Raw genomic sequence first — 13,691 nt, 5'->3', positions numbered from 1 at the left:
TATTTTAGAAATCAAATGCTAAAAGCAAAAAGTAGAAATACTTACATGTGTCTTTGCACAAGATATATGTTCAAGAAAATATGTATGTAATCTAGGGAAAAACAGACATTCTTTGGAATAGTCATTCCCACTTGCACAACTGCTCATTTCTTCCTTCTGAAGGTGAAAAATACGATGAACATGGAATTTCAGAAATATTGTCTTCAATTCTTCACAGATAGCACATGCAGCTTTGTGGTTTGGACTATTTACTAAGTCTGGTATTTTGAGTTTAAATCAATTTTAGCATACGTTTTTCTCAGAGACAATGTGAGGGTAAGAAAAGAGAATGCCTAGGGTACATCTGACTTCTGATCACAGTAATGCTTCTGTAGTACACTGATGAAGGTTTCACCTAATGGAAGTAACTATGCCTAATTCCTTTTCCACCTTTATTTTTTTTTCAAACTGACATAGTATAGTTTAAACACCTTGGAAACTTGGGCAGGATAACGCAGCAAGGGCTAACTAGGTCCACGCACATTGCTTTTACTACTGCCATTATTTTCCCTGTAATTGAAGACTAATGAGCGCACTTTTTAGATGCTATTTTAAGTCATACATAACTCTATAAATATTTGAGTTTAGATATAATTAGATAAATTGAACTTGTGCAATTAGTAGTGCAATCAGCCAGCATGGCTAAGGAATCCATATCACATTAAAAATACAGAAATAAGGCATATTAAAAGGCAATAAGGAGATTCTTCTGAAAAAAATAATTCTGTGCTTTTACGAGCCATTTGTGTCTATAATGAGGCTTTATAAGCCTTACCATTTCTTTCATTTTACCATTGCTCAGAAATTTGTGTGTTAGCTGAAAATCAATGAAGATCTTTCTTCACTGATTGTGACCCAAAATTGCCAGCAGTTTTTAAGATAACGGTTTAGGAGAATCACAAGCTTTTGCTGACGTTTTAGATTATTTTTTATTTTGTGTATTTTCATATTTGAACTGGGAACTTGAAAAATGTTTTTCACAAATGTTGTTCCTTTTCCTGTCTCTCAGTAAATTTTCTTGAAATGCAAAACTATGAAGGACAGCCAGCAAAAGTTGCACCAGTGCCACTGAGTGACATTCTGTGCATCTCGAAGTTAGATGAGCTAAAAATGAAGGAGTTTGAAAGAAGGAGCCTGATGAAGTGCAGAAATTTGGACTCTCTGAACAAGAGCTCTGAAAAAGAATCAGAATTTTTAGACTGAAGTATAGGCATGTGTATGTCAGAAGGATATTTTCTTTTTCCATATTATGCATGGTGACAAGAAACAGTTTATTTTCAAACTGCACCAGTGTCTAAAATTTTGGAATAAGCCAAGATCAGAAGGAAAAATATAGGTAGGAGTAATATGGTATGTTCTTAGTGCTTTTGTTAATCAGATTTTTTAAAACACCCTTGAAATATTTTAAAGTATGTTTTTGTTTGAAATATCCTGGGGTTTGCATCATTTGTTGTCATCAATGAAGGAAATGTAAGGTAATATTACTTTTTTACCCCCCAAAAAAAATGCTACAGAAGTTATTAATACTTTTGAATTCACCAACAATAGTATGCTTCATTTAGGAATATCATAAGATTTTATTCTTCAGCATTAATTAAGCTTTATATTCACATATACTGATATAAAATATTAGTTTGCCTATTTGCAAAATGTATAAATAAAATGGTGAGGAATATACTTAGCCATCTGCATAGCTTCCTGAAATTTCAAATGGCTAATTTAAAAAGCAGATAGGTTTTCAGACAGATTTTCAGAAGCTCAAAGAATCGTATGTCTCTGCAAGCCTCTAAATATGAAAGCAGACAGGTAGATGCTTAATTTAAATAATCCCAGTAGGCATCTATCTGCATGTTTCTGTGACTTAATATGTTTCCTAGGGTGTCCAAAAAGGATTGAATAAGCTAGCTGACCTGATTTCAGACTTTTTATGCCTTTGCACTGCAGAGTGCTGTAGAAAAACAGGCAAGAGCTGTAATGGTGAACAGGAAGAAAGCTGCAGCCAGACTTCCATTTTTGTCATGTAAATTACTTTATCTAGTTCATAGCTTTATAAACTATGTCTCATCAGTTCTCTTTTGGCCACAAAATATTTTCTTAACTCAGAGACTTGGTTCAATAGGTTCATTTCCTTTTGTTCTCTTGTAAAAATACTAGTTGTGTTCTTTATGAATAATATTTTTTACATATTATTTTCATTTTGTATAGTAGTACTTGTTTTCTGAAAAGTTTTTTACCCAAAGACCTATTGTTCAGGTAAATAATACATATGATAAACAGGTTACCAACAGGACAAAAAAACGTTTGTAGATCTGGATGATATTTCATACATACTGATTTTTTAATTTGTAAAGCTTGAATTAGTTGAAAATGTGCTATCTTGGCATTATCTTGGTTTTATTTTGAAATTCCCCATTGCAGCTGCTTGTACCTTCTTGGCTGGTATCTGTAAAAAAAATACTAAATGGCATAATAATTTCCAAATTAGATTCACTGCATTAACATCACTAACTCCACACATATTTTCACCTCCACTGTAACACACATTGCCTGAAACCAGCGCCCTGTGAGTAATGCTCTGTATTGAACCAGGCCTGGAACATAGGGTGATCAAAACTCAAGTCTTCCCACTCTGCCCCTGTGGTACCACTTCTTCCACAGTGGTCTTCACTCAACACACACGATAGACACCTCTCTCTTATATCTAATCGGTAATTAATTTTCTTTACACTCTTTAGTACAACCTATGTTTTTTTATTATGCAGTAGCCAAAACTAAATTCCTCATCTGCTTTAATATGTCTTTGTAAGTTTTGAGAAGTCCTCAAATAGTAACTAATTTACACTGTCTCACACAGTCACTCTCTGTGATATGTGGGTGTTGCTTTGCGGATAGAAGATGATTCTGCAGATAGATGAGAGTAAAAAAAGTTATCCAATTTGGATATCCAATTAAAGGATTGTTTTTTTTCATGTTTCACATTGCAAAGCATTTATACTTTCAATTAATTTTGGTTTTAGTTTACCTAAAAATATTTAGCATGTTCCCAAAGCAGATCTCAGGTTTTCAAGAGCTCAGGAGAGTGCAAATACACTCAGTACCAAAAAGAATTTTGTTGAACTAAGTCATGTAAGACCCCTGGACCAGCATAAGCATTGTTTTAATTTTCTTCCATGCAGTCTCCCTAGTTCATTTGTTACACATCTTTCAGTCTCACCAGCAAATGAACAAGATTTATGCAATCATTAGTCTCTTGACACTGATTCATTCCCAGAGCAGGTCACAGTATCACGGTATAACTAAGGTTGGAAGAAACCTTGAGGATAATCGAGTCCAACCTGTCACCACAGACCTCATGACTAGACCATGGCACCAAGTGCCACGTCCAATCTCCTCTTGAACACCTCCAGGGATGGTGACTCCACCACCTCCCTGGGCAGCCCATTCCAATGACGAACGACTCGCTTGGTGAAGAACTTTCTCCTCACCTCAAGTCTAAACCTCCCCTGGTGCAGCTTGAGACTGTGTCCCCTTGTTCTGGTGCTGGTTGCCTGGGAGAAGAGACCAACCCCTTCCTGGCTACAAGCACCTTTCAGATAGTTGCAGAGGGCAATGAGGTCATCCCTGAGCCTCCTCTTCTCCAGGCTAAACAATCCCAGCTCCCTCAGCCTCTCCTCATAGGGCTTGTGCTCAAGGCCTCTCCCCAGCCTTGTTGTCCTTCTCTGGACACGTTCAAGTGTCTTGATGTCCTTCCTAAACTGAGGGGCCCAGAACTGAGCCCTTGGCCATCCTTCAGGTGCACTTTCAGGTCTGTCATAAAAAACACGGAAACCATAGAATTGTTTTGGTTGGAATAGACCTTTAAGATCATCAAGTCCAACTTTCAACCTAATAATTAAATTAATTGACATTTCCCTTGTAACAGGTAAAAAAAGGCAGTTTCCACCTCCAAAAGCCTGCAGACCAGGGGCTGGGAGATCCAGCAACTTGGGACTAAGCTCCCCAATGCCAGTCTGCAACTGAAGGCTTGAGAAGGTGACAGAAGGACAGGATTGTGAAGATAAATTTGGAAGATAAAAGTTAAATTTACACGTACAAATATCATTCTGCTGCCTTCAGTAGAGGCTGGAACAGCTTATTTTCAGCAGAACAGAGCTGAAGCTGAAGCTGCATATAGTACCTCCAGGACAGCAATGTCCCACTATGTGGCATTCAGATCAACAAAAGCAGGTAGAGACACGGGTGTTAACTCTGTCTTGCACTGCTCCCAACAAAATCAGGGAATTACAGAATGGTTTGAGTTGAAAGGGACCCTAAAAATCACCTAGTTCCCACTCCTCTGCCATGGTCAGGGACACCTTCCACCAGAGCATGTTGCTCCTGTACTTCCGCACTGAATTACCTTGATATCGCCTGGTTTACCCATTTTCTCAAAGCAAGATAATCTACACAGTGTCATTCCTGACAGTTTATACCGAATCCTGATTGTAAAGACAGTGATTAAGATTCAAAAACATTTCTTCAACAATTTATTTTAATACATCATTACCCTTATTGTTAAGTAGTGTTCCTCATATCTAATCTGAGAATTTTAGCCAATTATTTCTTGTAACATTCATCATTGTATTCTTTTCAGGTATCCTTCACATGCCTTTTATCTGTATGGTAGCTGTTATGTGAATCCTAGTTTCTCAAGACTGAACGTTCCCAGTCCTTGACTCTCTTGGCTTCATTTTCGAGGTCTCTGATCATTCCTGTTACTCTTATTTTTTAGACTTTTTCCAGTTAATTTCTGTTTTGTTTGAAACATGACAAAGCTGGACAGAGCTCTCTATTTTGAGCACTGCCATGGCTGTGTGCAATTATTTAACATGTTTTGTACTTTACAGTCCTGCTTATGTATCCTGATATAATAACGTTTTTGAACACCATTCAATTATTCATAATGATGACTTCATTTTTATTTTTCCTTTGGAATGACTAGCCAGTTTTTCTGTAGCTTGTATTTTAAACATGACTCTAATGCCTACATTAAACAGGTGTCTTCATCTATTAAATTACTTTATATTTTTGGCTTAATTCAATAATATGACTATATTTGTTATATCTAAAGTTATTACAACATCTTACATGGGTATCTTTTAATTCATCTTCTAAGCCATTAATGAAAGTAATAGTTGCAGGACTGTGACTTACGCTTACAAAAGTCTACTCAGTGCAGTCTTCCATTTTAATAGTAAGCCTTAGTACTGATTGCTGCCGTGTGAGGATCACTTTCAATTAGTTTTGTATTCGTCTTACTATATGAGCATATAAATATGTAATTCCTAGTTAGCTTACCAGCTTACAATGCAAAAGAGTGTGGCAAGACTTGATAAAATCAAGGTACTTGCATTCTAATATATCTGTTTTCTAGAAGTTCTTCCATAGAATCTATTATGATTTCCTGATAAAACTCTATAGCATGGTCCCTCTCATTTCTTCTAAGTGCCCAGAAATCAAATGTATAAGCTACTATTTCTGTAATTACTGAGTTAATATTTTTCTCTATTACTTTTTTTCTTATTGATAATTTCCATTATAGGAGTACATTTTCTGTCCTTCACAATTTCTCAGTGGATCAGGCTACTCTAAGTGTTCAAGGATGTGTAAATACCTAATTCAATTAACATGAAAACTTTTAGATTACATAAATACTGTGAAGATTTTTTTGCTCAGAATAGAGATTTTTACCCCTATACGTGTGACATTACTCCTGTCTGTAGAGGTTTCTCTTGAATTTGACATCATCAAAAATCTTTCCCAAGTCAGACGCTTTGTCAGTGTCCTCTCCATATATTAATGTCATTACTGTCATTCACAGTTGAAGAATTAGGTCAGTTGGTCTCTGGAGGACAATCTGAATATTTTATGAAGGTAAATGTATATATACAAATGTGTGATATTTACCCGAAATGTGGTTTACAAATACAAGGGAAGTTGGGGTTGTTTGGAAATTAATATATCTGGCCTTATATTCATGCCAGTCACATGCAGAAGGCTCTGTTTGTCCTTACATTTTCATTATTTTTCCATAAAGAAGTAGGTGGGGTTTTCTACTCTGGGACAGAAGGGTACTAAATACAGAAGTCCATTTGGCAGCCTTTGGCAGGTAGTTATTTTGGAATGGAAGGTGGTAGAGCTTAATGAAATATATTGCTTACATTTCATTTTTCCAACTCTGTTCTAAGAGTAGAGCTCAAGTATATCAAAGCAATATACACTGACAGGGTGATCTGCTCAGTGAATGAAGGAAAAGCTGTGGATTTTGTCTACCTAGACTTCAGTAAATCTTTTGATACTTCAGCAAGGCCTGGTACTGGATCCTGCGCTTGGGTCACAACAAACCCATGCATGGGGAAAGTGACTAGAAGGTTGCTCAGCAGAGATGTACCTGGGGGTGCTGGCCGATATCCAGCTGAACATGAGCCAGCAGTGTGCCCAGGTAACCAAAAAGGCCAACAGCATTCTGGCTTGTATCAGGAATTGTGTGGCCAGCAGGACCAGGGAAGTGATCATGCCCTTTTACTCAGCACTCATGAATATTGTGTTCAGTTTCAGGTCCCTTACTACATGAAAGACACTGAGGTGCTGGAGTGTGTCAAATGAAGAGCAGAGAAGCTGGTGAAGGGTCTACTGCACAGGTCTTATGAGGAGTAGCAAGGGACCTGAGGTTGTTTAGCTTGGAGAAAAGGAGTCTGATTCTCATTCTTTAGAACTACACAAAAGGAGGTTGTGGTGAAGTGGGTGTTGGTCTCCTCTTCCAAGTAAGAGGTGATAGGACAAGAAGAAACATCCTTGTATTGCACTGGGGGAGGTTTAGACTGTATTAGGGGAAAAAAGAATCACTGAACAGGTTCTGAGGCACTGTAGTGGGCAGCCCAGGGAGTGGTTGAGCCACTATCTCTGGAGGTATTTAAAAGATATGTAGATGTGCTGAGTGCTGTGGTTTATAACTGCTGGGTTAACAACTGGACTCTTTGAACTGAAATGATTCTATGATTCTCTATAATCAGAAATAAAACAGTGGGTTGTTTCATGGATAAAAGAGATTGTGATGAAAGCAGCACAAGCAGTTAACTGTTTATAAAATGAATATAAATAAGGAGTATTATGAAATCCAACAGATGAGTGTCTTGAAATTGTCATAACATGTTTTCCCTGTATAGAAAAGCCACTAAAAGAGCTAAATAAGTTGGAATTATTTTATTGTTGTGTATAGCATACTAATTCAGGTATTTTACTGCTATTAAAACTGTTTGGATATTTTCCCAATAAAATACATAATTTCATTGCTATTCCAAATACTACTTTTCCTTTGCACCACTAGTTCACATAGTGTCCTTGTATTTTGTATACCACAAGTGTGGTTTGCTTTTTTCTTCTGTGGAGCATCTCAAGTGTGTTACTTGCTTTCTACCAGTTTGAGAGTAACTGAGGTGAAGTCTGACTCACCTTTATTTAGCTGAGCTGCCTTTGCAGTATCCCAGTGCATTGTTTGTTTTGGGAACAAGGACAAGAATTTTGAACCAATTATATTCCTGCTGTCATTAACTGCTGATCTGCACATCCATAAAATGAGTTTAGTGAGTGTAAAATTCTAGCATAAGTGTGAATGAGGGTAATTTGGAAGTGTTATGTTGTGGCCTTGCACTCACTCAGGTATCAGTGTGGATAGCAGGCATTAATGTTTTTGTAGTGTTTGAAAGGGCAATATTATTTGCAAATGCCTGCTTTGAAAGAAAAGAAATCAAAAAGACTAGACTCACAACTCATGTTAGCTGGAGCAGCTTTGAAGGATTTACTGATTATTAATTTTTTTTCTTCAACATTTGAGTGAAACAAAACAGAAGCTATGCAGTGTGTAAGAAAAAAAAAACAAAAAACAAAACCAAACCAAACCAAAGCAAAAAAAACCCAAAACACCACAACCTAGTCTTTTGAGGAAAAGATTAAAGAAACCTTAAGAAACAAACAAACAACACTATTTCTTTGTTTTATACTCTTCATATTCTGTTTCTCAGTAAAATGAACCTGAAATGGGTTTCTGTGTCCAGTTTTAACTGGCAGTCTCATTAATTTCAGTCACCAAAAGGAATAGTCAAAGCCTATAAAGAACAGCTATTAAGCTACTAAGTTTCAAATCTTAAGAAAAAGGAAGATGCATCCTTTCAGTAAGAACACATTAAATTTGTGCTGTTATCTATTCTACTAACTCTGAAGAATCTTTCAAGTATTAAAGTATGAATTAGATCATGTGCTGTCTGGAAGGAGGTCTGGTGGATGTTATGACTAACACAAGCACTGTCCTGCATAACCAGGATAATTATGCAGGCATACAAAAAGTATTCAGTTGTTTCATAGTCAGCACAGGCAGAGCTGTTTGCTTCAGTTTTCTGGTCCTTTATGAGGCATTAGTGCTACTTGTATTGCTATCAAATGGACCAGATTTTCCTTTTTGTTAGAATTAAGTTGGTTGGTTCTTTATTAACCATGCCATAGCAAAAGGTAGCATATTAGAATAGAATAGAATAAACCAGGTTGGAAGAGACCTTCAAGATCGTAGTGTCCAACCTTTTATCCAACCCACCTAATCAACTAAACCATGCAACCAAGCACCCCATCAAGCCTCCTCCTAAAAACCTCCAATGATGGTGACTCCACCACCTCCCCAGGCAGCCCATTCCAATGGGCAATCACTCTCTGTGTAGAATTTCTCCTAACCTCCAGCCTAAACCTCCCCTGGTGCAGCTTGAGACTGTGTCCTCTTATTCTGGTGCTGGTTGCCTGGGAGAAGAGACCAACCTCTGCCTGTCCACAACCTCCCTTCAGGTAGTTGTAAAGATATTCAGAACAGAACTGTAATGATGATTTTATGTAAATACACAAAATTTGATGTACTCCCTCCTCTCTTAATATGTCTTCTTTTTAGTCTTGACTGTGCTGCAAAAAGGTATTTCATTACAGTATTGCAGTTCAGCTTATGTTAGGTAGAAAACTGCATGACTGTGTGGCATGGTTAGAAGTTAGGTTGTGTAAAAGGTTGATAAAGTTGTGTAAATTCACAATGCTGTGTGCATACTAGTGAAAATATCAACTGTACTCTTACCTGACTAAGGATACTTCTTGCATACTTTGTTCAAGGATGAAGTGTTCTCCATAACCATCCTTCTCCTTTCCTTATGTATAAACCACTTTGTAGATTCTTAACTTGTTTTGTTCCTCTTTTTGGTGGGGATTTTTTTTCTGATACTACATTGTCAAAACATTATCCAGAAAGGTCCATATCAAGAACTTTTCTTTTGGAATAAAAGTTCAGCTTTTCAGTATCAATAACAATGTTTATAATTTTTTTTTCTATGTATGTGGCCTTCAGCTATGTTATTTTTGTATACTTGAAACAACAATTCCATTTTCTGGTTAGATTTACTTACTTTTTTTATGGTTTCTGAATTGGAGCTGTAAGTGTACGGATCGTAACCACACATATTAACCATTATATGTATTGTAAAAGACTGTCACTTCAGAACTGCATTAGACACAGCTTTTCATTTTATTTGTTATTACTCTTTACTAAGATACTGTCATCTTAAAGGTAGTAATTAAATGATAAATTCCATAACAGTTACTGTTGTGTGCTTCCTGTAAATAGTTTATATTGTTGCCTTGTTTATTTGCTCAGATAATATAAATTAAACCAATGCAGACTACTCCCATTTAATATGCACATTCAAATTAATCTACCAGTTCAAGTGCAATCGTGATTGAATTAAGTCTAAAACTGTAGCCAGGTTAGGGAACAAAACACTCTGTGTGTACCTTTTTCTAATCTAATTCTTAGTACAAAGATAGCATGTACTGCAGAAAATTTTTCCAGTTTTTTGTCTGCAAAGACTTCAGCGCTTCATGAAAGATTGCTTCAAAATATTTCAAGAGCTATACTTTTTATTAAAAAATATGTTTATATTAATGATAGTCATTCTCTCTCTTTACAGTGCAAATTAGACTATCAAGCCTGTGTCTCAGGAAAACACATCTCGGTGAAATGTGAAGGACGTTGCCCTTGCCCTTCTGACAAATCCACAAATGTAGGCAGAAATGATAGGAGAGGTGAGTGGTAATTTGTATTATAAACAGGTTTTTTCTAGAAAGAAAAGATTTTGCTCACAGAAGAGTACAGTGATAACAAACACTGATTATTCTATAATAAAAATAGGTATGTTGTATTCAAAGTTGTTTTTTTTTGATGTGAGTTTTGCAATTGTGCCTACAGTAGAATACTACTGTAGCTTTTAAATAGTAGTATGAGTTATTGTTACTCAATTTTGTACTCTTTAGTAGTCCTCAAGATGTTTACAGCTTTACTTCATTCCTTGTTCCTCGGTGTTTCCAATTAAATACTCCAAAGAAGTGTGATGTAAGGACCCAACACTTAAAAATCCTTGTTACTATGTATAGGAGTAAGCAGCTGGCATTTAAACTATGCAACTACTGGTAAAGGATGTCATATAAAAGTGTGTTCTCTTTTTGAAAACCATTTGATAGGAATAAATCAGCTTCCCTTTGGACCAGTTAGGCTGCTGGAAAATGCAGTTCATTTGCATTGCTTCTTAGCCATTTGTGCAATGGGAGGAAAAAAAAGTGTAGGTAAGCATATTTGTATTTCAGTGACTCCCAGGTGACTTTGGAAGGCTGTTCTTAAATGAAACATAATACAGTCTTTGGTATTCCTGAGAAGAGAGTCATCATAGCATGAGGTTTTAGGCCTCAATGGACCTGAAGTTGCCAAGGGTGCCTGGAGGTCTCCAATTTTTGTATTTCGTTAAACTGTTCTGTTAGATGTATTTCTTTATTCTTTCTGTATAGTCACAGTTCTGATGAGTAAGCTAAAATCTTTACGTAGAAATATCCTATATCTTCATTGGAAATACACTAAAATTAGATTTTGAAGGGGGGTTTTGGTTTTTGCTATAGCAACTTTATAAAGATAAAAACATGCAGTATGTTAATGGTGGAATTTTGTTCTGCTTTGATGTACTGTTACAAATTTATTGTGCAAGAAATCTTAGTGTTTCCATGATAAATTGTAGCTACTGCCACTGCCAAAACTACTTTTTTTCCTAGTTTAAAAAATGAGTGAATGTTTTTTTTAACAACAGAGATGGCCACTACAAACACTAAGTTGTGTACAGGCATACAAGTCAATTAGAAAACTGCTCTAAACTGCTTTGGGTCAATTTTCCGGTCCTCAGCAATATTGTGTAATTAAATACTCTCTGAATGTGTGTAATGAAATATTCACTGTGCTATAACCCCGCTGCCAAAATGCTACAGCCTTGAGGGTTTTGTTCAAGAAACAAGGTGGTATTATTGGACTGTTTTGTTTGAATTTTTGTCTTGCCTGAACCAAATACCTTGGGCAGGTCTCTCTTCATTGAAACATCTCCCTAGTATGAGACATTTGTCACTGGAGGTGACAAAATCCCACTAAGTATGTCAGTCCAAAGCACCAGTCTCAGTGAAGACATCATGGCCTTTCTGTAGGTTTTGATTGCCAAGGCAGCATATGAGCGTATAGCTGACAATTCTGTGGTTAAAGACCTTCCAGAGGTATCTTAAGTAAAGCATGGATTGCAATGTGGCTTAAATTTGCTCTACTCTAGAGTACCTGCACTGGGAAAGTTTAATTATCCTTAAATTCATAAAGCTTGACTGAGTGCCTATGTTTTATGTCCCTGTGAAGCTATGCTAACACTGTGATAAATGTGTACTATGATATGCTCAGGATCTTGGTCTCCTGAGCAATCTCTTGCAAAGATTTTGCTGGTATGTGCTGCAGCATCCTCCAGGACTATGTCTTTAGAGATCCTCTTCATGGAAGCAAGGTTGAGATTCTGCCCTGACACAGGGTCAGATGCAGCTGGAAAATGCAGTTATACCAGATCGCTCAGAATCGGTTCAGTGTCCTGTGGATTATATAGAAAAAGCTGTTTACATTGTGGGTAAAACATTGAATACTTATTTATGATAGTTACTGAAATACAAGAAGTTGCTCTTCATTTTTTTGTTAATTTCTAATAAACTGTGTGGAGAGAGCTCACTTGCTAGTTTCACTGAAATAACAGAGGTGGACTTACATTCATTAAAATAGCAAAGGCTTCTCTTTATCTGATCATCTGAGGATAACTGTATATAGATACCATAGGAAACTACTATAAATGGCATACTCTTTGAGTCTAAGCTTTTGCCAGAAGGAAGTGAAAAGGCAACATTGCATACTGAAAGTATTTTCAGTTAGCATATGAAAGACTTCAATCATAGAACATAGCTGCTCTTTCAGTTGCATCCTATTTTATACTGAATACTGCCAAATTATTAATTGCTATGGAGAGACAAGGATAAATAACAGTAGGACACTGTGGATTCTGTTCAGTTCTGTGTGCATCAGTGCTTGAAAAACAAATAGAAGGACTATTTTTAAACAAATAGCAAAACATTATTCTCTCAAACCCTCTTATTTTATTTACATAGCAGCATATTCTCAGTACACGGCCTCAAGGCACTTGATGTAGTACAGGTGTAGATGCCTAAAATGAGCTTTTGTTTTGTTTGCGTTCAAAGAGAACACTGAATGATTTCCAGACTTCACAAATAAAGAATATTAGGACAAAAAATAACATTTGTGTTAACTTCTTAATATCTTTGTATTACTGCTTTTCAAGGACAGATAGTACTGTTTTGTGATTCCCTTTTTCTCTTCTATAAGATTAACTCCAGGACATTGGTATGACAAAATCTTTATTCAAACCCACATATACTACACCATTTAGGCCTGATATAATCAGGGATAAGTTAGGTGGTGGCCAGTGAGCAAAATTACTGTCTATAAGACGAAGATCATGCTGTGTGGTCAAGGATCAAATTTAGTGTTAAAACCTCAAATAAGAGAACACAGAACACACCACCTACCAAGGCTTCCTTCCCTTGGAACTCAGGGAAAGGTTGGAAATGAGAGGTATATGCTTGCCAGGTCTTGTCAGTGCATGATGTGGAAAAGCACTGCTGAACTTGGCAGATGGGAACCTTGAAGACTCCACTGTTTAGTCAGATAGCCAAGACTAAATGGTAAAATGTGTGGGAAATACAAAGAGCATGTGGCTATGTTTGAAGTGGGTTTTTAGGCTGTGAAAGTGACTTTATTTATTGGTTTTGATTCTAATGGGTGAATTTCTCCTGTAATTTCAGACTCCTCTTGCACAGAACAGGGTGTATTCATTTTGTTTTAAACACCTTTGTAGTTCAAAAAGATAATTAGAATTGGTTAGTAATTAATAGATAATCTTTTATCTAAAGTGAAATTTTTGCCCTTGCCTTCTGTTCTCACAGGGGTTGAAATATTTGGGAACAGTAGATACAAATACACATCTTACAGAGGAGAAGTTATACCACAAATGCAGACAGATCAATGAGACAGAGACATTCTACTATAAAGGATACCATGAATTGGAATTAGACCAGAGCTGATGGGGGAGAAGAAGGAGAAAAAAAAGTTAGCATGAGGTTGAACAGTAATTTGTTTTATATAATTTTCTGTGATGAAGTTATAATTGTGGAAC

General features: G+C 36.4%; 1 protein-coding gene across 1 annotated transcript in view; it reads left to right on the top strand.

Moving 5' to 3' along the window:
* SPOCK3 (SPARC (osteonectin), cwcv and kazal like domains proteoglycan 3) overlaps positions 1-13,691 on the top strand; it is a 131,139-nt gene that overhangs the window by 80,949 nt on the left and 36,499 nt on the right. The window contains exon 6 of the mRNA XM_054165908.1: positions 10,071-10,185. Within this exon, the coding sequence (XP_054021883.1) occupies positions 10,071-10,185 (115 nt within the window). The remainder of the gene's footprint in view (positions 1-10,070; positions 10,186-13,691) is intronic.

This window comes from Dryobates pubescens, chromosome 1 (genome assembly GCF_014839835.1).
Source record: "Dryobates pubescens isolate bDryPub1 chromosome 1, bDryPub1.pri, whole genome shotgun sequence".
NCBI lineage: Eukaryota > Metazoa > Chordata > Aves > Piciformes > Picidae > Dryobates > Dryobates pubescens.
This window is presented reverse-complemented; position numbering and strand designations above follow the sequence as displayed.